The sequence below is a fragment of the Corvus cornix genome, chromosome 1 (assembly GCF_000738735.6).
Source record: "Corvus cornix cornix isolate S_Up_H32 chromosome 1, ASM73873v5, whole genome shotgun sequence".
Lineage (NCBI taxonomy): Eukaryota > Metazoa > Chordata > Aves > Passeriformes > Corvidae > Corvus > Corvus cornix.
In genome coordinates, this window is record NC_046332.1 from 54,238,561 (window position 1) to 54,265,775 (window position 27,215).

The 27,215-nt window shown below is 37.3% G+C and overlaps 1 protein-coding gene across 2 annotated transcripts in view; it reads left to right on the plus strand.

Moving 5' to 3' along the window:
• Positions 1–27,215, plus strand: part of KPNA3 (karyopherin subunit alpha 3) — a 48,152-nt gene that overhangs the window by 18,178 nt on the left and 2,759 nt on the right. For both annotated transcript variants that reach the window (XM_039567467.1, XM_019286374.3), the window contains exons 2-16: positions 1,657–1,701; positions 10,210–10,299; positions 10,496–10,525; positions 10,615–10,667; positions 10,753–10,848; positions 12,904–12,989; positions 15,963–16,049; positions 16,446–16,615; positions 17,725–17,769; positions 20,326–20,457; positions 21,609–21,737; positions 23,381–23,485; positions 23,619–23,690; positions 23,796–23,958; positions 24,844–24,938. In XM_039567467.1, the coding sequence (XP_039423401.1) occupies positions 1,660–1,701; positions 10,210–10,299; positions 10,496–10,525; positions 10,615–10,667; positions 10,753–10,848; positions 12,904–12,989; positions 15,963–16,049; positions 16,446–16,615; positions 17,725–17,769; positions 20,326–20,457; positions 21,609–21,737; positions 23,381–23,485; positions 23,619–23,690; positions 23,796–23,958; positions 24,844–24,938 (1,395 nt within the window). In that variant the 5' untranslated portion in view covers positions 1,657–1,659. The remainder of the gene's footprint in view (positions 1–1,656; positions 1,702–10,209; positions 10,300–10,495; positions 10,526–10,614; positions 10,668–10,752; positions 10,849–12,903; positions 12,990–15,962; positions 16,050–16,445; positions 16,616–17,724; positions 17,770–20,325; positions 20,458–21,608; positions 21,738–23,380; positions 23,486–23,618; positions 23,691–23,795; positions 23,959–24,843; positions 24,939–27,215) is intronic.

The following is a 27,215-nucleotide window of genomic DNA, read 5'->3' on the forward strand; positions in this document are numbered from 1 at the left end:
ATAGATGCTGTAGTGCTGGTGTTCTCTTACTGTAGTGAGGACTTGCTTTGTTTAAAGTAGTAGAGTTCAATCTTGTAGATGTAAAAGGAGAATTTTGTCCATGTTTACATTAATGAGCTGGTTAATCAAGCAGTGGGCAGGAAGACAAGCCTTCTTTACTCTCAAGTGAACCCAAGATACTGAATTTCAGAATGGAGAAGAGACAGCTTCAGGGAGATCTTACTGCAGCCTTCCAGTACCTTAAGGGGGCTTATAAAAAGAAGGGAGAGAGGGTTTTTATACAGACAGATAGTGACAGGACAAGGGACAATGTTTTTAAACTGAAAGAGAGTAGGTTTAGATTAGATGTCAAGAAGAAATTCTTCACTGAGGAAGTGGTGAGACATAGGCAGTTGTTGATGAGAAGTTGTTGATGCCCCATCCCTGGCAGTGTTCAAGCTGATGGGGCTCTGAGCAACCTGATCTAGTGAATCCCCATGGCAGGGATGTTGGAACCAGAAAATCTTTAAGGTCCCTTCCAACCCAAACCTTTCAATGATTCTATGAAATGAGTACTGCTATGCAAACTGGTTGAGAACAGTGAAGCTGTTCCATCTATGTCCTGTATATATTCATGGTGTGAAATCTGCTAATTTCTTCTACCTGTGTTTCATCTTTAGCATGTTTGATATTTTCATAGATGGCTGATGGGGAGTGCTGGTGTTTGCTGTATACTGCTGGTCTTCACTGGTACTTTTTTGTCAGGGAGTTATTTGCCCTAACTCAAAAGGAACATGATAGTGGCAGTGAAGGTCAGTAGCAAGGTTAGGACATAGAAAGTATTTTAAAAGGCTAATTTTAGTTAGTGTGGGTGATCTCGCTGGAACTGCCAGCAGTCATCCAGTCCTGTTCTCCTTTGAATTGCATTCTGATGGTACATGTCTTTTCTACTGATTGTTAAATGAACCTAGGGAGATTGCCTTCAGTAGGCTAAAATTCTTCTTCATTCTTCTGGTCTCTCTTAGCTAAGAGGTGTAGCAGCATTGTCAGGAATGCGTTCTGAGTGCCCAGTATCTTTAAGGAGCTGAGATGCTCACAGGCTGGTTTGCAGTGTTTAGGCTATAGATCCTAAGGAGTCTCAGTACCACTGTACTACTTTGTTTTTCCACAAGCCTGATCGGTCTTGTTGCACAGCCATCTTCTGATTTTAGCCAGAGAACTGGTATAGGTTATATGTTTGGGTTGTGAATATGATTATATGGGAGCATGAGATTGTCTAACCTGGATTTACTGCTGCCTGTGGTCTGCACATATAAACACGTGGAGAATCATTTCAGTGAAAACATCTGGAGAATCATTCTAGTGAAACTCCATGGGAAAGTCAATATTTTGTACCTTTGTGATACTACTTCTGGTTTGCGACACAGCTTTTTGTAAGGTGTATAATCAAAAAAAAAAGAAAAAAGGGAACAAACCAACCAAACAAAAAAAACCCAACCCAAGCAAAACATCACAAAAAACATGTGCATCCTCATAGGAAAAATTGAGTTATAAATTATGCACAATTTTCCATGTCTTTTGATGAATAACTGCACTTTTTACTTAGAAACAGCTGATTCCAAAACAGAATACTACTTTCTTGACATACAAATGATTTGGGTTTTTTTTCATTTACAGACTATGAGAAGACACAGAAATGAAGTTACAATTGAATTGCGGAAGGTGAGTCTGCTTTTGTTTATCAGTTGTGTTACTTTGCTAACAGTGGTCTGGTGTCTTAACTAAATATTTTTCCATAAGCTTTGCTTTATAGCCCCAAACTTACATAGAAAAGGTGTAAACTTGTTAAATACTAACTGTGGATTCTAATTTAGTTTTCTTCTCCAATTTGCGAAGCTCAGTACAAAAGAGCAGTACTACTTCACTCCAGTGTTTCAGTTGGAAATAATCTATTTTCAGTTTCTATACAAGTTATTATAGTGGAGCTGTCAGCTGTTCAAATATTTAAAATCTCTGAATGGAAAAAGGGAGAGTTTTTGCATTTAGAAAGAGAGGTTGTTCTTTTATTTTGTTTTCTGAAAATTATTGCTTCCATGCTGTAAAGGGAGTTAATTTGGGGGTCAGATTTTGGCTATATTGGGTAATGTCAGTATGGCTGGGAAGATCACGAGCATGAGAGCTGATCTTGTTCCCTGCTCTGCCTAATTAGAGCATTTGTTACACCCTTGTCATTAATAACTCTTCCAACAGCCTTTCTAGGCACCTCAAAGACTTGCTCCTAAGGGATGTTTTACAAGCTAAGAGAATGGGAAAACTTCTGTCTGCCCTTGGGTACCTTCAGTGTATTTGAGGACTTCATACTGGCCCCTTTAGCTTTATCCTGTTGAGACATCCTCAGTTCTTCACCCTTTTCTTGAACATTCTCTTTCCTAGATTTGACTTGTTGCTGCTCCTCAGATCCAAATTGCCTGTATTTTCCTGGAAGTGTGGAAATCTGAAAGGATGCAGGCTGCAGCTGAGGTTTAAATGGAACAGTGAAAAACAACTCTTACACAGTATTCCTCTTGATATTGAGTATGTTGTTGACAGGCACACAGTCTGTGATCCGTTATATCCTTTGTACACTTCTTAGAGTGCCACAAAGCAAATGTAGTTGTTTGTTTTGTTTGCATGGTTAAATAAATGCAGATTTTAATTTTTTTTACAATTGACTTCTGAATTACATTTCCTTTTTCCAGGCTTTCCCATTCTGTTCCCCAGTATGTTTCAGGACCTCTCCAGCTTGGCATAACCTGTATTTTCTATTACTTTCATTAATGACCTCACAAGTGTTTGGTTTGAATATTCTGGGTATAGACCAAGCTCCTTTTGATCTCCCATTTGATGCTTATCTCCAGTTTGCCAGTTGATCCTTGACAGTTTGAGTGGTGCTTGCTTAGGAGTGCACACCCACCGAATTCCATCAATTTTTTTTTTTCATTATTTCCAAACTGAGAAGACAAAATCCTTGCTGGAATCAAAGTGAAGGGTTTGTAAATATAAATTATGTTGATAGAAATCAGCTTGACTTGTTTTTGAGAAATTTTGTCTGCACTTATCACCTGATTGTGTAGGACCAACCAAAAAATCTTGTGCTAGTATTTTCCTGGGATCCTTCTGTTCCTCTTGAAAAAAAGATACTTTGTTTTTCAGGTCTTGCAGAAAAACTTCTCTATCTCATTATATTATAAAAAGTAAATATTTCTAAGATTCATTCTGAGACTATAATAATTTGTCAAATAATTTAATGCAGATGACTGGAAAATGATCAGCAATGAAAGTTTATGCTGACATGTTAGAGGCCCTGTTTGTTCAGAACTGGTGTAAAACTTGCTGTATAACTCTGAAATCTGTACTGGAAGGAGTCATTCATAGCACTTGGGCAGCCTGTGCCTGCTAGCAAAGCAGAGCTGTAAAAGATGGCTTAACTAATGCAGCATATCCTTATACATCTTGTTAAATTGAGCTGGAATGTGAGTATTCCAGTGCAGTCTTTGGAGAGAGCTTTGCAGTGCAAAGTGAGAGTTTTAATTTTAATTCTTAAAATTGCGTTTTGTAACAGGTCACAATTTCAAGGCCAGTTTATTACAGAAGCGTGGTGGGGAGCAAGTCAGACGCTTAAGGCAAGGGATTGTTCTGTGTGGAAGGAATCCTCCATGTGCCAGTAATATGTGAGTGAAAACGAGAGGAAGCCTATGAGCTGCCGGTGACTTCTCACTGAAAATTGCACACGCAAAGATCAGTTACACGTTTAGAGGAGAAGCCTGAGCATGGATGTAGGTCAGACTGTAAATGAAGAGTGAACAGCAGCTGCAGCACTCTTAAATGCAGGAAGTGGTGTTCTTCTGGAGTGTTGGTTGAAAATCTTCACTGCAGAGACCAGAAGAAATCTGCTTTAATAATAAATTTAGCATGTGTCAGCTCAGGTGGTGCTGGTGGGCAGCTGGTTTGCTGTGGGAGCTCTGTGGCAGATGAGATTCTGTAGCATTGCTTCTGGTATGGAATTGAGACTGAAATGTTGAGGGATGTGTTTTATCAAGTTCCAGGATAAGTTGTAATATCATTGCTTCAGTCTTTATCTTTACAGTTAACACTGCTACTCTAGCATGAGTATGCCAAATTCAGGAAATTTGTTGGCATGACCTTAGTAATCCACTGGTGCCTCTTCAAAGCAAAGGGCTATCTTCTCTTCATTGCAGCTACCCAGATGCTGCATGTACACCTGGCTTTGAAGAAAAGAGACAAATTGAGTATATTCTTGATCTGTACAGTTGAAGCACTACATAGTCATGGGTTTGTCTTTTGATTCAATGTGGATATAAATATTAAATGAATGGATCTAATGAAGTTGCTCACATCTCTGTTTAGTAAGATGGAATAAATAAAAAATCGTGGCTTTGAACAGTAGTAAACAATTTCTGCGTGCATCAGTGTGAGGTGTTTATTCTCTTGAAATTACAGACATCAAGGTGCATTTGCAACACATTGTGTTTCAAGAATATATTATCTCTATTCACTATCTTCACACCACAACTCTTATTCAGGAAGAAACTATTCTTCTTCCCGTTTATTTCCCAATCATTTATTGTTTGCTTAGGAATTTAATTAACAAAGGTTAACAAAGCTGTCTGGCATGAAAGGGTAGCAGTAGTCTGGCAGATTCCAGGTTGAGGCATGGGTTGGCATCATGAGCCAGTCAGATGACACTCCTGATGGTCAGATGCCCTTGTACTGATTCCATGTTGGCTTTGTGTTCTTTGCATTTTGAGAATGGATCTGCTACATTTCTGGAAAGATAGTCTTGGTCTCTGTTTGTTGTTTGTACAGCCAGCAGGCCTGAGAGCTTAAACAATAGCCATCTCCCTTACCTGACAGACAAGATAACAGTGTCAGTTTTGGTGATGGAGACTGCATCAGGATATAGAATACAGAACTTTTCAGTGTAGTGTCTTGGTGAAGTCTGATTAAGAGTGTTTATCACTTGGTTTCAGCATCACAGAAACCTGAAGGCTGCTCTGTTAGTAACAGGAACCCTGGAATTAATTGGCTTAGTCTCAATCTAAAGGGATGTAGGGTGGATGAGCAATGGTTAGGATTCAGTTTAAGGTTCTATATCTGAAGGAATCCTGTAACTCCATTGCTCTGAGAGATCCTTTGATTCTGGGTGCTTGGCTTTCTTTGAGGATGAAGTTTGACTTGGGCCACTAGTCTGCCTAAAGAAAGGTAGTCCTTAGCCAGGTCAATGATACGGTCATTGAGTTAGATGTCACCCTTCAAAGGAAGCCTTAGCACTCCTAACCTCAGCAGAAACACAGGATACTGGCCTGCCAACTGGAATCCTAAGAACTTCCACGATCTCACACAAGGTTTATTTTTGGCTTTCTTGGCAAACTCAGCTGCCCCTGAGAGCTCACAGACATGAGCTCATGAAAGCTCTAATTGCCAATTAAGTTTGGTGCAAGGCAAAGCAATTATTTGCTAAATAAGTGGTGGATTAAAGAGTCATGGGCATAAGTCTTTTTTTTACCTCTTTCCCTGGCATACTGTCCTTGTTTCTACTCTGATCTTGCTTAAATAAGATTGCATATGTCCGTGGTAGCTCCTAAATAAAGTAGAAGAGTCCTTGAAGAGGGGAGTGTGTCTTCATGTTGCTAGGAGTGCTTGGGTGGGAAAAACCTTTTTCTGATTCTCAGTAAGTCTGAAAATCCAAAAGGAAAAAATCTTCAGTTTCAGGATAGTAAAACTTGCATCAGTTACATGTCTTTTCCAGTTCAGTATGTATGTATAGCTTTTTATTCACTGTAAAGAACATATTTTAGTACACAATATAAGTCTACCAGTTCCAAGAATGACTACAACGACAGGGACACCGAATCACTATTAGTATGTTTGTCTGGAAGTTTCCCTATCAAGTGTTAGTAGCACAAATTCTTGGAAAAGAATTTGCATTTACTTGTCTCAACTGATTCATTTAAAAAAAATAACCCTAAGAGGAAAATCACATTCCTAATGGATTCTTTTAGAGGCTTAGTTGAAAAGGGCTCTGAAGAAATTCTTTGGAGACTTGCTTGAATCCATTTTGGTGAGACCATGCTGTTCCCTGAATTAAGAGGCCTCAATCTTTGCAATCCGTGCTTAGGGCTTAGGCCATATACTGGTGTTTACTTATTTTTAGTCAATCTGCTCCTCTTCTGAGACAGATAAGCACTAACCAAACAGGAACATTGTGATTGCTCACTGTTGTGACAAAGGGGAATTAGCAAACTCAAATGTAGAAACATTGCCTACGTCTCCTAACTGTGTATCTGTAGCTATGTGCTTTATCTGAAGAAGAATCTTGGAATCTAACTGCCTTTGCATGCAAGTGGCCTCGTATCCGTGGGTTGTAGAATCATCAAATTGACCCGTTCACCTTTCTTACAGTTCTACAGGGTTTTTTAAAATCTCTCTAGGCGTTAATGAATTCTAAGACAGTAAGTAGAGACAACTAATGGTCCTTTCCAAACCATTAAATAAGTTAACTCTTTCCCCAGATTCATATCCAAGAGCTGTTAGTAAAGGCTCACTTAGGCTACATAGCCCACCTAAGAAAACTTTCATTAAAAGGATATTCAGAAGAAGTTTTCAGAGCATCCCTTTAACATGATGAGGTTAGAGTGGTAGGCATTTTCTTTTTTTTTTTATGATGCACCATGACAGGTACTCTCACCTTCTAAAACCAAAATTGGAGATTATGTGTAAGTAAAGCCTAGCAGTTCAGCTCAGCCTGTCACAGTGGTAGCTTAAAAGAGATGTCCAGAAAACCTGAATCTACCTCCATCACTGGCTTGATCCCTCAGTCTTTCCTTGGATGTAATTGTAAGGGGAAGAGCTACTTGTTGTCATCTGTGAGTATATGTAATACTGGCTAGCATTAGGAACTTCAGTTCCTGATGTTGAGATGTTCTTGAAGTTCTGCTTTTGGTCCTCAGAAGACTGAAACATAATTATCTTAAGTTTGTGCCACAAGAACTTTGACTGGCTACTGAGCTCCTAAACTTTCCCCTGACCGGAAGAAACACTTTGTAATGGTATTTGTTACCTGCGGGCAAAGATTTTCTTGTTTATTTCTTTTCCCTTTTAATCTTGAAGCCTCATAACAGTTGACATTCTTCATAGAGCTTTCCTGCATGTCCAGTGCTGAAAAATACGTAGAAATTCCTATTTGACACCCTTCACAGTTCCATTAGAGCATCCCATTGGCCATGTCCCATAGTACTAAGTGCAGTGCAGCACAGAGCTTGTTGGATGTTCTCTTTACCCATAAGGAGTCTTCTGTTAATCATGTTTTTGAACATTTGAAACTTGCTTGCATTGGTATACATTTTTTTTTAATCCTGTGGCCATCTTCCAAGAAGATAAACAAAAGAAGTACCAGGATCTGCAGGACTTGCATAACTTCCTCTTCCTCTTCATGGAGCTTGACCATCCCACTGTCGATGAAGCAAATGATGGGCATCTGTCATTAAAACTGGACGAGAAAGTGCACTCCTGGTATCATTACTGTTATCTATTAATTTGGCATGTTTGCCAATGCTTTTGTTTGTATGGAAACCTTTGTAGGCTGCTGTGGGGGGATCTCTACCATAAAGTTGGCAATGCTTATAACCAGCAGTCAACAGCTGTTTATGAACTTTCATACTTACTGTACATAGAACACGTGGTTCAGGCAGTGTTGAAGATCACTTTAGAAGGGGACCTGCTGAATTTTGTTTGTGACAAGGTCTTACCCTTCATCAGAGATTCTACTCTGATGCCTCTACCTTTGAAAGGGCTATCTCACCAGGCTTTGAACAGGACAGCTGTATCCAGGTACACTTATTTGTCTTTGTTTTCACCCCAGGAGCCTGCAGAAGAGGCTGGTGCTTTGATTTAGGCAAAACCGTTTTGGGTTTGCTACAATATGTCAAAATACATGCATTTTAAGGCCACAGCAGGCAATTCATCTTCTTTTACCTAATGTAGGAGAGTGATTGGTTTGTTAAATTACTGGAGAGAGGAGTTTAGCTGTCCAGGGATTGGACTCTTGCAGATGAACAGAGCTGTTTCAAATAGCCCTAGAAACACGGTTTAGGACTGGAAGGTTTCATGAATGCTTTGACTTTATAAGAAATGCTAATTAGAATAGAAACTTTTAGTACTTCTCAGTAAGTACTAGCCTCTGCCTCAGGCTGCTGTGGAAGCACCTCTGTATTGGTTCTTGACAGTTGTTTCTCAGCCCAGCCACCTGCAAACAGTGAGTATCTACAGGAACATTCTTGCTTCTTCTTTCTTTCCTTGGCTGAGGTAATTTTTTCTGGAGCCCATTGCACCATGTGACTGACAGCCTGAAGACGTTGCCTGCACTCAGAAACTGCAGTGTCAATCTGCAGTCAGTTATGTCCCATGAAGTTCCTCTCTGTCTCTTAAGGGGGAGGAATATCTTGGCCTTGGAACATGGACTGTTACTTGTACTTAGTTTGGTTAACATTAACATTGGGAGGTGTTCTCTGAGGTACGCTCGGTTTGCCAAAGGAATTGGATAGTTGTGTCTGCAGGTATAGAAGGCTTAATGGAATAGGAGAGAACCAGGCTCTTGTTCAGCTCAGTGTCTGTTATGGGAAAATCGGGTAAATACATTACAGGTCTTTATGGTGAATCCATCTGTTACTGTGTTCTGCATGATGCAGTTTATCTGCACAGCGCTACTTTCTCGGTATTTAACTGCCTGCTCACTTCCATCTTCCTCCTGTCCAGATCCACTTGCTGACAAAATGCCTGTGGTGCTTATCTGTATGGATGTGATCCATGTATACAGCCATTACTGCACGGCTCTGGAGAGGCTGCCACAGCCAGTCTAGGTGGTCTTGTGCACTCTTTGAGGATCTAGTTTCTGTACTTAAAACTTGACTCAAATTAAACTGTGCTAAGTCTGTGGGATGTTGTCTTCTGCATTAAACGGTTATTCTGGTGCTTGTTTGTTGTTTTAGCATTGTCTTATCTTTAAAAAAAAAAGTATTGCTTGGGAGGATTTGAAACTTGTTTTAAATTCTTTTAAGATGTCTAAAAGGTAAGCAAGAAATTTTTGGTCCTAGGACTGCTGGTTTTTTTTAACATATAATAAAATATTGGGGACCCTTCAATACATCACTCTATTTAGAGGCTTTTTATGTATTACAAACAAGGTGTGGTATAATAAAATCTCTTTAGTGAGTACTGTGGTTATCAGATAATTTGAGACTGAAAAGCCTGCCTTTCTCTGCTACCATGCTAGATTTCTTCTTGGTGTTAGAGCTGGCTCTTACTCTTTTTCAACATTTTGCATCATTAAAGAATAAAATCTTAATGTGCTTGTTGAAAAAGCAAAACCAAACATAAAAAGATGTTCAGATACACATACTGCGTCATCATCTTCCGTTGCCCCTTCTGTCTTTGTATCTCTAGACATACCAAACAAAATATCAAGTCTAAAATTTAGAAGAGACCATTTCATAGTTTTGGTATAATACTTCTAGTACATTTTAAATTTGTAAAAAAGTGTAAACAATTGATGATTTGTTTTTCTTTCTTTTTAAATTACAGTTTTATGTCTTCAAATTTGTTAAATTGGGAATGTTAAAATGAAATGTTAAATGGGTACTTTACCACTGGAAAGATAATTTTATTCTTCTGTAAATCCTTAACGGAGCTAAGACTGGAGGGTGTCTTGTTTTAAGTCAGAAATTAGGCTAACAGCATGAGTAGGAAATACTGCAAGTGCCAGTGTGCATGGAGCAAGCTACTTTACACACAAGATGCAAATAAATGTGACCAGGGAGCTTTGAAACAGGTTTAGCTGAAAAATAATCCTACACTGAAAAAGAATTTATGTTATGTGTGGCTAAATGTTAACGTCATGCAGAGCTTATGAGTATTGTAAATGTCTGTTGGAAAACCAATCCCCAAACTGTAAGTTTTGATTAATTCAAATGTCATGGATTGTTGTAGATCTGTCTGATTAGCAAGCTGCGAGATTCTTACAGCTGAAATACTGCAAATTCTATTTGCAGTTACAAATACCTTTAAAAAAAGGAAACCTTATCTCTACTTACATATTCAAAGGGTCCATTGTGTATCACCACCCTGTATTAATACGCATTAAAAGTGGCTTTATTTTTTGTCATTCCTTTACAGAACAAAAGAGATGAACATCTTTTGAAAAAAAGAAATGTTCCTCAAGAGGAAAGCTTAGAAGACTCTGATGTTGATGCTGACTTCAAAGCAGTAAGTTCCTTGATTCTGGAATTATTTTTAAAACTTTGGCGATTTCTCTAAACAATGCATTCTGTTGTCTTGCAAACAAATTTTGAAAGCAAATTTATGAACTAATACACTGTTAAAATAAGTTTGCTTGTATTAAATGTATAAGAAGGCTATAATTTATCAGCAAAATTACTAACACTTTTTTTTTCTTTTCAAGCAAAATGTAACACTAGAAGCTATACTGCAGGTATGTTACATTTAACCTTTTTTTTTAAACAAGAGGGGTGTGTTCTGTGCATTTTAAATTTTTACTGTGTTTTTTAATTGTTTTTTCAGAATGCCACAAGTGACAACCCAGTGATCCAACTGAGTGCTGTCCAAGCTGCAAGGTAAAAAAAAAATAAAGATACAGAAACATAATTTATACACATCTTTCATTATGAAAGTTACTTACTTTTGCTTTTAATTTGACAGAAAACTCCTATCCAGTGACAGAAATCCACCTATTGATGACTTAATAAAATCTGGAATTTTACCAATTCTGGTAAAATGCCTAGAAAGGGATGATAAGTAAGTATTCTTTTAAAAATGTTCACAGTTACTGGAAATATGCACCCCCCCCCCCCCCCCCAAAAAAAAAAAATCATTATTTGAAATGAAACTGAGGATTTCAGCACCATATAATCTGACACAGTGGATCACATTCCATGATGGTAAATCATAAGTTCTCCAGGAATATTTATTCTGCCACTGAAATGTCATTTAATTTTTTAGAGCTTGTTTGAGCGTATCCAGCTAATGGAGAGAGAAAACCTTACTACATTTCTCACTGGTTTTCAATACTTCAGCGTTTTACCAGCTGTTTTTAAGAAACCTGCCACAGACTTGTTGTGTGTATTTGCATGAAGGCAGAGAACATGCCTGGTCTTTTCCAGAATACATTTGTCTTTTTCATTAAGATGATTAGCTTAAGTTTCTGGTTTCTTCTCACTGCAAGGTGTGTTTCCTTCTGGCTCTCTGCTGCTCTCTTATGTGATGGTAGAACATGGTGAGCATGCTCTCTGAGTCTTTGTTAGAAAACAAGAGCTTCAGTAAAGAAGGTAGAGCACACTGAGCATGTAGTTGCAAGAATTTAGTGATGTGTAAGAAACAAAATGTGCCATATTCAACAAAGCATGAGCCCCTGATTCAAATAGATGGGGATTAACACAATTGAGGTAAATATTTTAGCCTGTCTTTGATTTTGACATAAATGTATTTGTAATATTTCCATTTTCAATGTTATTTCTGTAGCTATGAGAGCTAGGAACTTCAAAAATATGGTTTGGTATTTTTGGTATATTTTGATGGCTGCAAAAATACGAGCTCTGAGTAGAGGGGTTTTTTCTAGCTTGTTTAACAAAACAGTTGCTTAGAAGGCAGCTGACAATAATGTTCAAATCAGGAAAGCATTTTAAATTGGGTCATGAATGTCTGCTCCCGAAGTAGATGGCTCAGTGCTTTGAAAATTCCTTTAATTTGAATTTTCTGCTAGTTTTTGTATGATTTACCTTTGTAAATGTTTAGTAAGTCTTTCAAAATTGAACTCAACGTTTTTAAGCAGTCCTTTTAATCGTGATTGCAATATAATACTTAATAGAGTTAAACTCTGAAAAGATTTTGCATAACAAATCATTAAAGCTGTTGTTCATGTTATACTTGAAAGCTTATCACAAGAGAAAGAAAAAAGGGACTAGCATAAAACTAGAATTTTAATGCACTTGGTCCTAAAATTTCAAGGTTTGTAGGTAGCTGCTGACAGCTATGATTTGTTTTTACCTCCTGTTTAATTCTTTTGCAATCTCATCCTCAATAAAACCTCACATTGCTTTGGAAATTAAGACACAAAAAAGTTTAAAAGAAGCAGGTACTATGGCTATATATTAAGCATGACTGATAAAGACACAAAGAACATGGAAATGAAAGTCACCTAACAGTAAATATTCTCTGTTCTTCCTAAATCCAGACATTTGCTGTTGTGCTAATGACCATGGGCTGTAAACTGTTTCGTAGCTTGTAGAACTCTTAACCTTCAGTATTTGCTTGAACAGCAGTTTTCATGCAAACTGTTTTACTAAACTGCTGTTGGCATAGACAATGGTTGGCAGACATCTTGGAAGAGACATCCTCCCAGCTTTCATGACACTTGTAACTAATTTTATCTGTATTTAATAAGTAAGGTGTGTTGCTGTCTTTTCATACTGATTCTAGATCTTTCCCCTGTCTGTGATGGAGCAGAAAAATGTCTGTATCCAAGTATACCAGCTTGCACTTGATCTGGAATGTAATATTGGAAGAATCAAGTTTAATTCGTTGTTTGGATTTTTTTTGTTGTTGTTGTTACTAATATTAATTCAGAGCGATAGATGGTTTACAAAAGGTCACAGAATGCAAAATTTCTTTTTTCTTACAGCTTTTCCCCTGAAATGTCCAGGCTTGGATGTTGGGGTTTTTAAAATTTTGGCCCAGTGGTACTGCCTAAATGTAGAGTATTTCAGATGGATACAGCTAGTAATACTGAAATGAGCCATAAAATAGTCTTCAGATCATGTTTCAACTTACTAGTATAAAATTATTTCATTACAGTCCTTCATTACAATTTGAAGCTGCATGGGCATTGACTAACATAGCATCAGGCACTTCTGCACAGACTCAAGCTGTTGTACAGTCGAGTAAGTATTACAACTTTGGTTTTCTTGGGAGGAGGCAGTGGCGGTGGATATTGTGGGAAATACAAAGGGAAGTATTTGGATAATGGATGCCATTTCTTATCAATGCCATTAAAGTAATAAATACATGTTTGTCCTAAAGATTTAGCAAAGACTACAGAAGCATTTCTATGTTTGCTCTCAAACATTAATCTGGTTGTCACTACCAATTAATGTTAAGGATCCCAGACAGGATTTTCCCATAAAGAGGATAGAGAATGACAGGTGATACAATAACTGACAAAAGTCTTAGTCCTTTCTCATTCTCGGTTTGATTTCTGAAATCGTGTACCATTAATTGCTCCGTGACTAACACTTAAGTTAGGAATTAATTCTTTCTACCTCAAAGGTATGTTCATAAATCTTAGTAAAGTTGTTAAATACGTACAGTTATGTAAGGTTGCACATTTAAATACATTGTTAAGAAAATGACCATCCTTTCCTTGTCTGTATGATTAGTATCTACTGTACACTCAAGTTTGTTGTGCTGCTTTCATTTCTTGTTTAACCAGACAGTGAGAAAGGAAAGAAACTCTGAAGTTAATTGAAGATAAATTAAGCAAATACATTTTTCAGGATTATATCTATAGCTTTGATGGATCAGCATACTTATCTTAAAAAAATCACCTTTAATCACCTTAAAATAAATACAATATGTTGTCATTAAACAGTAGATTATAGATAAGGAAATATATAATAAACTGTCTTTATTTACTCATATTCCGATTTTTATATGGGAAAATGGTGACTTAGTTATTTGACTTTTTTTAAAGTGTATGAACCTGCCTATCAAATGAAAATGCTGGTTTGTATGTTTCCATGGCTAATAAAATAATTCATTAATTATTAGATTCTGTATAGTTAAGGTATTTGAGCAATAGAATAGTAATTATTATTAACCAAAATAAACTTTGGTTAAAATGATCGTACCAAAATGAGCTTTGGATAAAAATCCAAAAGCTTTTAAAAAAAAAATCAATATCTTGAATTTGTTTCAAAAATTCCTAATGTGATTTGGGCACCTCTGTTTTTAGATTGCTTTTCTGGTGTCTAAGTACCTTTGAAAATCTACTCCCAAGTTTTTTCTTCCTTCTCAACTTGTTCATTGGTTAGTCATTGTTTTCTTTCTTTTCCATGTCCCACAATGTTATCCTGTTTGAATGAATCTAACAGAATGGATGTTTATAGTATTTGTGTTGCAGGAAAAAATCTGGAAAAAATCTCAAAGTAAAAATTAAAAGTAGAATAGAAGTATGTACAGCACAACTAAAAGCATTGTTGGTACCTGAACAATTACTAGAAGTTCAATTTGGGACACAGGTCTCCCAAAATCTGTTTAGTAAATGCTTGAAAAGAAGAAAATGTACTAAAATGACTTCAGAGAATCAAAAAGCATTTTACTCATGAAGAGAAAATGGATGAAGTTTAGTCTAAAAATCTTGCTGCTTTGCTTGGGAGATGACTAAGGGAAAACAGTCTCCCAGGTCTTCTCACTTTAGATAAGGAATGGTTTGAGGAAACAAAGCAATAGACCCTTGCAGCTACAGAAGAGGCTGGTGCAGCCTTAATACAAAAGAAAGCAGCCTCCTGCAGTCAGGAGGGACAGATGGTATTTGGAAGGCCCAGCAAAAGAGGAGAAGTACTATATGCACAGAATAGCTCTTGGCAGGAGCCAGTTTGGAGCAGGAGTAATTAATCTTTTGAGAGTGGTAGGTCAGATAACCTCAACTCATGCTCTCTCAGGTTGTCCTCCTGCTTGAGTGCTATTATGAAATAACTTCATTCCTGGTTTTGACAGCATACCAGGATTGCAGTCTAGTATAAACTACATAGTTGACCCTCTTCTCTGAAATATGTTGAATGCATATATGGCTGTAAATTGTAAATCTCAATCTCAATTGCTGAGAAGGAAGCTAAAATATTCCACTTGAGCTAATGGAAGTGGGATGATTATTACAAGACTGAGTGTTCTTAAGCAACAGTGTGCTGCTGTCCCTGCTAGCTTGTCAGTTATAGGCAATGGCTGAATCACTCCTCTGGGGTGGGGAAGGAATTTCAGGTTGTTTTTATTCTTCATCACTCTGTATTTTTCAGGAACACACATCAGAGTTTTTTGCGCTACATTATCAACACAATATTGATTCACAGTTGCTCACAAACCGTGTTGCACTTTTTAAAAATTTCCGAAGCTATTTCTGCAAGAAAAATTACTCTCTAACAGTATATAAATTGATCTAGTTTATTCAGGCTATAGGATGAGTGTGATCATATACAGATATAAAAAATTGCTGCAGGAATTACTGTCTTTCAAACAGTATGGGTTGTCTGAAGGAAAACAGTGCATGGAAATAATAGTGGGATGGTTTCTTAGCTCTATCAAATATATTTAATTCCACAGAGAATGTTATCTAAAATTAGTACCACTTCCTTAATTTGGTATGTTGCTGGCATTATATAAGAGCAAATTAAAACGTGTCTTGGGACTGGCAGATGGACATAAATCTTCACTGCATATGGAAACTAACTATAGCCACCTCTTGGGAGGAAGCTATTTTCTTAAAGTCAAGATATGAAGCACGTTTGCACAAGTAGGCATGTCATTCTGCTTGGTATGTGTTGTGATCCTGGATAACTGGAAAATCTGAATTACCAGGACATGAGACCTCACACCTGCATACTTGAGGGTCTGCCTACCACTTTGAGAAAAATGAGAAAATGTATAAATGTGGGGAGCATTGTTGTTTAATAATTCTATTCTCAAGTCTATTTTTCCCTTCTCTACATAAATATAGAAATGTTTAACTGAGGTTTTGTGCACGCTTCATAATAAAAACATGTTTGAGGCATGGTGGAGAATGTGTTCTGTTTAAATCAGTGAAAATGTTGCTCATATACCAAGATTTAGTATTAAACAAATCCAATCTTTGCATTCTGCAGATGCAGTACCCCTCTTCTTGAGACTACTTCATTCACCACACCAGAATGTTTGTGAGCAAGCTGTCTGGGCTCTCGGAAATATTATAGGTAACTTGTTGTTTTAATGATTTGAATTCAGGGAGCATTTCATTTTAGAACTTTGAACATTGGCATTATCATAAGAGACTATGTTTCCTCTGAATTCTGTGTCTTGATATAATTTTTTTAAAATACATAATGTGGCCAGAATTACATATGTACCTCCTGTTTTTTTTCTAAATAATAGTATAACTTGCTATGCAAAATATTAACAGGATAAATTTTGTGTTTCCTAAAATATACATACATGACTGTACGTATGTATATTTAATGAAATACGACCTTTTAGTAGTAGACTGTTGGTGAGGAAACATAGAATTTCAGTATCCCAACATGTCATTGCATACATTTCAAGATTTTCCATTTTTAATGTAATTTCTTTTGCAACAATTTTCATTTCCGTAGGTGATGGTCCTCAGTGTAGAGATTATGTCATATCACTGGGAGTTGTCAAACCTCTTCTGTCCTTCATCAATCCCTCCATTCCCATCACCTTCCTTCGGAACGTCACATGGGTCATTGTAAATCTCTGCAGGAATAAGGACCCCCCACCGCCTATGGAGACAGTTCAGGAGGTAAATAAAGAATTATGAGACAGATAATGTTTTATACTCTGGGCTAGAAGCCAAATGTTTTACATTGTCATACTATGAATTTCTGCATGTTTTTTGTCACTGCACATGTGTTGTACCACTTACCAGTTGTTACATGAAATACTTTGACCAATTTGGTGGTTCTTACAATGCCTGTAATAAAGGTATTTGTAATGTCTGAAACTGAGTAAGACTAAAGTGATGATCTATACAACAAAAAATTAACACACTAGAAAGCATTAAAATACTCAGCATTACATGTTTTCATTAAAAAAAAAGGCTACAAATGTGATTTTATATGTAGAAGAATTCAAATGTAATTATTTTCAGCAAGAAGAAGTGTAAGTAGTGTGGTTTGTGTTTCGACTCAGTGTGAACATGCAGTCCATGCCAAGTCCCAACCTGAGCAGAAATCCTGAAAAGCCTTTTAAACTGGTGAACAGAGCAAATGCTCCAGTGATAGGGTAGGCACAGTAGTAAAATGGAGCTATTTGACTAGAACTGTAGTTGTAAGTACAGTTCTTGATTTTAAGATAAATTCAAAAGTGTAGATACAGTTCTTGAAGCCGTATCAAATATGTTACTGTTAACAACTAAACTTTAATGAAATTTTTAAAGTGAAGCAGAGAAACAGGGAAACTTGTACAAGTAATGCTTTACTAAATAAAACACTCTGTTCTAAGCAGTTTTATCACAGCCCAGTTTTATATTTCACCATATGTGATTATTAAAAAATTAAACTTTAATCCAAGAGGTTTATGTATTGCTGTTAGGCTAATAATTTTTATTGTGTGTGATAACAAACTTTAAAAATAGCAGCGGGGTGTCTTATCTCTGTTATTTGCCTGTTTTCTCTCAAAATACAGTCTACATTCTGTGTCTGGAATATAGTACTGTCTCATATTTTCACAAATTGGAAGTATAATACACATATTTTTGTACATACTTTGAGGGCAGGACCAACTGCTGGAAAGTGTGTGATTACAATATACTAAAGCAGACTCAAGCTAAGATTTGTGATTACAGTACTTGGATTCATAATTTTACCACCAATTTTGTTCTACTGTAATGACTGATGAACTTCTTTTCAGATTTTGCCAGCATTGTGTGTTCTCATTTACCATACAGATATAAACGTAAGTAATTTCTAAAGTTTTAGTTATTTAGATTCTTTGTTTTTGCTACAAAGATAATGCTGCAGGATTGTGTTAAAGTAGTAAACTTGGGTTTGTGTGTTAATTTATGTATAATTAAGTCATAAATGCACAATTAAATATGAAGACTCATCTAACTGTAGTCATTCAGAGCACAAAAAAGAAAGTGAAAATACCATTTCTGAAATACCTTTTGTAAAAGATGGCATTTTTTTATCCTGTACATTTGAAATACCTTTTAAAAATCCTATCTTGTGGAATTGAGCACTAGAAAATTAAAGTGCCAGCTTTACCATCAGCTGCACTTTAATTCTGCCCCAGTTTATAATTTTGCATAGATGATACGTAATGTATGCGTAAAAAAAATTATGTGTAATTCTATATATCAGTCCAGTCAAATATTGTGATCATAAGGGTAAAATCTGACTTTTGTAACCTGTTGGGTGCCTGACTTTGCAATGTTTAACTAAAGAAATCACATATGAAAATATATTTAAATAAACAGTAATAAACTATTGTTTTGTGGCACCTTTGACAACCATCATGTTTCCTTCCTTCAGTACTTCCCACATTCCTGATTCATGAGTTTACCTGGTTTTTTCCAAGTAATGTCCTAGGGGACGGACTTACCTCATGAAGCCTTATATATTGGGACTTCAGAACAAAGATCTGTGTAACCGAGGGATATTGAGCTGCTTTTCTCCTCCTTCTCCTATCAGGACTTTGTAATCCCTACAGTGATCCTTTAGTTTAGGCAAGAAGGAATTGAACCCTTTTGTCTGGTTCGGGGATAAAATAAAGCATAAGATTGGTGGGACTATCATTTGTTAGTTCAACGCTGTAGTAGTGGTGTTTCTGCTGCTTTTTTAATGGTGAAGTGGGCTTGTCTCCACAAAATATTTGTACAGTTTAATCTGGGATTTTGCCAGGGTTTTCCCAGTGTAATGTGAGTGGGAGACAGCACATGGTGACTTTTCAATGCGTAATTTGGACAAAGCTGAAAGGAATTAATTGTGAAACCAAATATACTTCTAACCTGTAGGCTCCTTTTCCCTGGCAAATTTTAAAGTTTTGCAAGCAATGATTGTATGAGAGCTTATTGATGTAGGTATGAGACTGTGATGCCAGGTTTTGACTGATCCTCAATTAGGGTGTCCATCATTTTGATCCTGAGAGTCAGGTGCTAGTTTGGAGGTACCAGTCTGGTCCCAGCCTCTCTGTACTGGAGCAGCAAACCTATCTTTGGAGATGAGTCAGTGATGCAGGTAGGTCAGCCCACAGTCCTGTGAGCGCTTCTGGCGGCTGCGGCTCTTGTCACCAACAGGGCTGTGGGGCAGCAAACTGGTGAGGCACCATCTCTCACTGCTTCTGCTGCCATAGTGGCTCCACTGCAGCACGTTCCGCTGTCCCTGCAGCACAGGAGGTGAGGGCAGCAGCAGGCTGTGGCAGGAAAGCCTTTGGGCTGTGCTGGCTGGCATCCAGGGCTCGGTGGACACAGCCTGTGGGTCAGGACTGGAAAGTCCTTCCTATGTTCTACTACTGCAATATTCAGCTATTCTCAAAGTGGGTAATTTAAATGGGTATCTGTTTTAAAAGTAGACTAGATCTAGGTTCCTCAACAGATGATGTCCTTAGTGGGGTCCAGATTTCTTTTCCTGCAGTTCCCAACATCATCTTTATGTGATGTGATACCCCTCTTTCTGCTGGCTTTGTTTCTGCTTCAGGTACTGCCTTTCAATGACTAACTTTTGTACCTGTCTATTTTTAAGGGCTTTCTAATCGTCCTTATCAAGTCATCAGTGACTATTTTTTTTTTCCTTGTAAGATTCTCAGATGGCCCTGCATGATAGGCATTCCTCTGTGGATTTTGCTCTGCTTGAACACTTCTCAACAGTTGCCACATTACAATAGTTGCTAGTCCTTTAGTTGGTATAAGAACTCCTTTCCTTTGCTGTGTTTTTTATTCTTAACATGAAGGCAGGAAAAGGCATACATCCAGAATTGTTTGCAGTTTCACTTCAGAACTGCACTAGGGATCAGAAATGCTAAGGTGTCAGATGGATTAGAGAGTTAAGAGAATTTATGTATTCCATAATCATAAAATAGCACAGCTAACAAATTACAGCAGCGCTAAGGAGGCTGTTGTTGGTATTTTCTTCAGAAAGTTACTAGCACAACTACTCACTTGAGCTGGTTGTCTATCTTAGAAATGCAAATCTAGCCCAACAGTTTACCTTTGTGAGATGATGTATGCTGTCACTTTATGCACCAAAATGTAGTATTTAATTAAAAAGGAATTTGAGAGGACATCCAGAAATTACTCTGATGGACCAAATGGCCCTGGTTTTCATAGTTGTACATAATTAACATTTTACTGATTAGGTCTCATCATAATAATGTTTAAGTTTTTCCTATAACTAAATTGCATGTTTTTCCTCTCTCCACCCCCAGATAAGTGTAATGTTGTTCACTAAATTAAACCTTCATTATACCAGTTTTTCTGTTCAATATGTAAACCATGTTCTCTCCAATTTGTAGATTCTTGTGGACACTGTTTGGGCTTTGTCCTACTTAACAGATGGTGGAAATGAACAGATACAAATGGTGATTGATTCGGGAGTTGTACCTTTTCTAGTTCCCCTTCTGAGTCATCAGGAGGTTAAAGTTCAAGTAAGTCTGATTCAGTTGTGTTTGAATAGTCCTTTGTATGCTGTTTGCTAAAAAAATGTGCCTTACAGTATGTATTAGTGGAGTTAGTGAGATGAACATTTATAGCTACATTTTGTGCAGGTAAAACTGAAGAAAAAGTGTTACCTACACTGGGGAAAAAAATATTAAAAAGAAAGAAAACTCAAGCAAAACAGTACTAATACAGTTTTAAGTAAAGTGACAGGTTAAACATTAATTTCTGTTGTATGATTACCAGAGGTGCCTTCCTTTTGTAGTCCTAAAATATTTAATGACAACATATTTTACATTTTCCAGAATTCAAGTAATATGCACTCTTGCTGTTGCTGCATACATGATTGTGCATATTCTATCTGAATAGCTCATGGAAATCAGTATTTTGGAACCTTTAGAGTATTGAAATATTTGCAAATGCTGAGTCCTTTTAGTAAAGTAAATTTGTAATTAGCTGTGAAAGGTTAACTGAGATTACTTGGTTAATTTCAAAGACAATGGGAAACTAAAAGTTAGTTAATGTGTACTGGGTTTTTTATGAACCATCCGCTGTAATACGGAGCTCTTTTGTGTATCTGCATTTGACATGTTTGTTTAGTTTGTACTTTGGATGAGATTTGGCTGTCTTGAAATTTGTCAGACTAGTTCACGTGATGAAAGAAGTCTCTCCAGTATTTTGTCACTTGTAAAGCATTTTACTGACCAGTACATAAAGATGTAAAGTCCATTTCTGAAAGTCATCTGAGACTCAGTAAGTAGTTGTGAGGTTTTGAGTGCGCTAGTGGGGAGCTGAATGGAGAAGTGAGCAACCTGAGCAGACATAGAGCCTAGAAGCGGTTATTGGAATTGTAACACAGATCAGGTACATGATGAATTAATCTTCTAAGGTTTTAATATTCTTTTAATTTCTAATCTTTGCACTTTTTGAGTTGAGCTGCAGTGCATTTATTCTGTGATGTACTGTGTCTTTTGATGAAACAGTACCCATTTTTCTGATGTAGCTCAGAGGATGAAGTGCTAAATTGTATTTTGCAAAGTGTTTTTATAAAGAGACATCTTAAAATTATCTTTGTTATAGCATAAGTAACAGCATTGTCTTTAACATGCAATTTTTTTTCCTTCCCACTCTGGATATTCAGACAGCAGCACTGAGAGCAGTAGGCAACATAGTAACTGGTACTGATGAACAGACACAAGTTGTTCTCAATTGTGATGTTTTGTCTTATTTCCCGCATCTCCTGACGCATCCAAAAGAGAAGATAAACAAGGTATGATTTGCTTCTTCCTAACTTAGTATTTTTAAGAAATAAAACAGTAGCCTGTGGAATATTACAGAAGAATTTCCTACAGCTGTTATTTCCGGCAATTTTGTATAAAGATGCAGCCTTTGAGGCTGATGCTTAACTAGGACTGAAACCAGACAGCCATAGTGAGTATCCGTGCATTGGTGTTGATGCCTCGTGCTTTCTGGGAGGACTGAAGGGTTTTGCTTTGGAGTGTGATACTCTTTATTTGCAAAGTGAGTAACTGGCTAACTTCAATTACAGTTTTTTATAATTTAGGTTGAGTCCAGTGAGTTGCATAAGACTGATCCAGTTTTCCCACTCCACCTTTTCATAGTGAAGTTTGTTTTCTTGTTCATCTTCTCCTTCAAGGAAGGAGGGTGTATCACTGCCCTTTCCTGAAAATTGTCTCTGCATTTCATCTCCTTCCTTTTGGCAGAAATAACTTTCACTGCTGTGAGGATTGGGTGGAGTAGAGAGAGTTTGATGCAAGTGATCAGTGCCTCGTTTTCCAGAGCTGTATTTCATGTTATTTGCTTTTTTTTAGTCATTGTGCCATCTTCCATTGCAAAGATGGTCTGTCTGAGGAGAAGGCTTTTTTGTTTAGATTATGTGATTCCCCCATATAGTGTATCATTGAGGAAAAATCTATTTGTGAGGAATCTCTGTTTCTTCAGGCCCTGTCAGCTGTGAAGATCTCTGAAGAAGTTATCTTTGATAGTCAAACTAATGTGATTTATTTTTGCCTGCCCTTTTAGCTCTTACAAAAGAATGATGAAGAGCTCTTTTGAATGCCAAGGAATTATTTTTGTACAAGAGATGTACTGAAATGCTTTGAGTTTTTTTCAAGTCTGTATTGTGAGAGGCAAATAGAAATAAAAGCAAGATACACATCCCTAAAAAAGTGGGAACCCATGTTTTTTTTCTGCAGTGCTTCATAATTGCCTACTTGCTACATCTTTTAAAAGATTGGAGCCTTTTTAAGATGTTTTGGATTGACAAGTGTCCCTCTTTGTAACTGGGAATTTCTAACTGCCATGAGATAGGTGGTAGCTGTGTGGGTGAACCTCCTGAAGGAGTAACTGCTGAGCAAAGTCACAGGACAGAGTGTCCTGTGTGATACTTGAATGCGCTTTGTGGACACCACTTCATGTTAAACAAAGTAAATGGAAGGTGGAGTCCTCCTTTTAACATAACAGAAAGCTACTACTGAGCTGTCAGTAGTAGGATTACAGGATAAGTCCTTTTTTAATGATGCTTTACCAGTTTTCCTATTTTCTTTGCAAAACTGATTGAAAGTTTAAAGCTTGTCTGTGACTCCAGCAGTGCAAAGTGGATATAAGGTTTACATCAGTATTACTCCTGAGGTATGGAGACACTCCTTGTGTGAGAGAGAATCTGGCCCTGTGGATCAATCATATTAATTTTACATTGATTCCCTGTTGTCTTTCACAGTGCTATAAAAGTTTGTGTGCTAGAAGTGCTAGCACACAAAGGAGGAGACCTGTTTAGTGATTGCTCATGGTATGATTTTAGGTTTTGAGGTGGTTAGGCTTGGTTGAGTTCTTTTTTTCATTTGCTGACTAGTTTTAAAAAGTGTTTTGCTTTTTTGCTTTATCCCATTGTAGGAAGCAGTTTGGTTCCTTTCCAATATCACAGCAGGAAACCAGCAACAAGTTCAGGCTGTAATAGATGCTGGGCTAATCCCTATGATCATACACCAGCTGGCTAAGGTCAGTCAAGCTATCAGCTATGCAAGTTGTCATCCTCTTTTTATAAATCTGACATGAGGAGTTTGTGATTTTTAATAAGTTTGACAGATGTTTCCATGCGGATTTTAATGAGCTATTAATTTTTTTTTTTCAGGGGGACTTCGGGACACAAAAGGAAGCTGCTTGGGCAATTAGCAATTTGACAATAAGTGGGAGAAAAGATCAGGTATGTGTAGTGGGATTTCAAGCTGTCACTAAAATGTTCCACATGCAGCCATTTGTGTAAGAAGCACAATGTTGAAAGCAATTTTTTTTTGTTTTAATTCTTTAGGTTGAATACCTTGTACAACAAAATGTAATCCCACCGTTCTGCAATCTACTCTCAGTAAAGGATTCTCAAGTGGTACAGGTGGTGCTGGATGGCCTGAAAAACATCCTGATAATGGCTGGCGATGAGGCTAGCACAATAGCTGAAATTATAGAAGAGTGTGGAGGTAAGAGCTTACTAGGCTTTTAAAAAATGTCATTTGCTGGATGTTGTTCTGTCTTCCCCTTGGTGCTGTTGATGTTTACTGCAGTGTTATTCACCATGGGCTATTTGAGTAAACAAGGGAGGCTTGTAATGAGAGATGTTACCTTTTTTCTGTTTAGTTAAGTTTGGAGATGGCTGTGTAGAGGCAATTGTTGAAGGAGCTTTCTATAGCTTAGGTATTTTTTAGGTTTCAATGAGAATTGTAATTCTTTTCATTTGATAGTTGCACATACTTTGTCCTGTGGTAAAACACACAATTTTTGCTCTAGTTCATTGCCTTGGAAGCAGTTTGAGGCCCATAATTTCATTACAGACCAAAGCTGGATGAGGAGTCTTTCTGATATCACAATCCAAGTTGTAACATATGCTAATTAATGTATTCTACCAAAGAGATACTGAAGAACATAATGCACTTGGAAGCTTTTCCCTTGTGTTATTCCTTATCCAGTTTGAAAATGGGACTAGCTGCTTTGTCACCTTGCTGTTTTAAACTTACAGGCAACACACAAATGTAGCCACTTCTTTTTGGTGGTACATGGAAAGCACAATGACTAAACCAAAAGTTATGTAGTAGACAATAGTTTTAAAAAATAGAGTTTTATCTAAACCAAGAGAAGACTCCATTATCCATTGTTCATAAAATGGAATATTCCCTGGTATGTAAAGTTCACAAACTACTTCTTTGCTCTTAGAGACAAAGAGAGCTGCTGTGTAGGTCATATTGTCAAACTGAGCTACATCTTTTCTAATGTGTTTCAGTAGTAATGTTTAATCATTTTTCTTATGGAAAGTAGTCAGTTACTCTGGGTTAATCTTACAAAACTCTTCTCCATTTTCATTTATTCAGGGTTAGAGAAAATCGAAGCCTTGCAACAGCACGAGAATGAAGACATTTATAAACTAGCATTTGAAATTATAGATCAGTATTTCTCTGGTGATGATGTAAGTATGCAAAAGATGGAAGAGTATATGCACTGTGCTGTTAGCTTAGTAACTACATTGTCACTGTTCCTCAGTTCCAGTGGTCATACATTATATTCAAAGTCAGTTTTCCTGGTCCTGGTTCAGTAGAGTTTCCCTCAATTTAAAGTCTTTGAAGAGTCTCTCAATACTAGGACTTCTCTTCAGCAAAATCAAGAGGACTACTCTAGTTTTGCCTAACAAATTGATTGATGCTGACTTAATTTTGTAACATTGACATGTAATTACTTGTGATTAGAATCTAAACATTTCTCTGGCTCTCCTTTTTATTTTCTCATACATCAGTCTTTGGAAGGGGAAGCAGATCCTTACTTTCAGATAAATTTTTGTATTTCAACTCTGTATTTGCTCAGTCTGGATTCTGCAGTGAAAAGTCATCAAAACTATTAACACTTTCTGCAGCTGATTGTTGCCATCCAATATTTTGTTGCACCCAGATTAGGTACTTTGACCCTCTGGTTCCAGCTCCTCCTGCTACTGGCTGCTTGTGAGTTTCTAAGGAGCACTTCAACATGCAATTCGAAGACAAATTATCTTTTCTAGGCCGTCCAGGGTGTCTGTAGTTCTGCAGCCTAGCAGAACTATGTTTTCAGTTCTTCTTTTAAATTGAACTTGCCAAATGCCAGCTCTAACTTCAGGACTCGATAATCTTCAATTCATGGGCCCGTCACATGATTGGGAAGTTAGTCAGCAGAGGCTAAGTAATGTGAAAAGTTTCCTATGCCTGTAGTGATTCTGTTAGCAGTGTCTTAAAGTCTCCGTAGAGACTCTTGAGACTTCTGCGCCTAGCTGAAGAACACAGTCTGGTTGATGTGGGTGGAAAAATACCCCTGTTGAGGTTAGTACTCCCTTTTGTGCATTTATTTTTTACATTAATGCAATTTAATCTATGTCTGATGGGCTGAATCTGCCTCCTTTACTCAAGAGAAGGACTTTCCTTCAGATTATTATATTACTGTGTTTTCTGGAGCTTCTGAAACTTAAAACTGTAGAAGTTCCATGATTGCTTCAGGGAGACGAGATTGGTTATGTTAGCCTGATTGGCAGTGTTAAGATGGACTGTCCAGGAGTATTCTTACCTTCTGTCACTTCAGGATCTTCTGTACTCTCATGCGATGTTGCTGGCTGCTCAATGTCCCTTCATTGCTAATCCCATCTGCTCCTTTTCCTGTGCTCTGTAAAGTGCACAGCTTGTACTTTAGGAGCAGCACCAACAGCTTCCTGACTTCAGTTTCTTGTGTTAAAGGCGGGTGACCTTAGGTGGGGTTACTTTGTAGTACCCCTGCAGAAGGCAGAAGTGCTAATTTATCAAAACACAAACATTTTGCGACGCATTCTGAAACCAGACTCAGTCTTCATGTGGGCATGATGTGCAGATTGTTGCTGTCACCAAAGGCCTCAATCTCTTCCCCCCAGTTTAGACAGTGTCACCCAAAGTAAAGAGAAAGATTTTAGGTGCGTCTGTTCTGATGTGTGCACTACTGTTCAGACCCCACACACGAGCTCTATCCTGCTTCAGAATGACACACAATCTCAAATGAAGCTCAGAGAACTGGTGCAGCTGGTAATTTGCAGGAGGATGGGTAGGGTTTAACTTGTGGATTTTGTTGCTACTGATCGTGTTATTTGCTATTCCTTGAGGCTGTAAATACCTAAATTCTAACAGCTCTGAGGAAGCTGGGTGAAGTTGGCTGCTGATTCCTTTCACTCTGTATCCATAGAGCAATGAAGTACTTCTGGTTTAAAACCAAATTCAGATTGTGCTTATGAGACCTGTATAAAACTGCTCTGAAATGGGTAGTTCTAAATCCTTCAAATTCTGATAGGAGATACTAAGAACTCTTTTAAGTTTTATGTAAGTATTTCTATCAGCTGCTGATAAAAAAATATTTTCATGTTGAAAGAAAATGGGAGAAAGTACAAAACTAATTTTGGAATCCACAACTAGTGATCAGCCAACTCCAGAAGTACTAAAAATTGGCACTGAAAATTAAACTGTGTAGCTAAAATAATAACTGCTTTAACCAAACAGCAGCACTATCCCTAACCATTACAATTTTCTGTTTCTCTGATGGTATTAGAACAGAGTAGATGTGTTGCTCTTTTTAAATGTATTTGAGGAATTGAATTGGAAAACCAGATCTAATTTTATTGCAATAATATTTTTTTAAAAAAAGAAAATATGAACATTTGTTAATTTCTTCTCTGTGTACCCAATCGTGCAGGGAATTGGCCTCT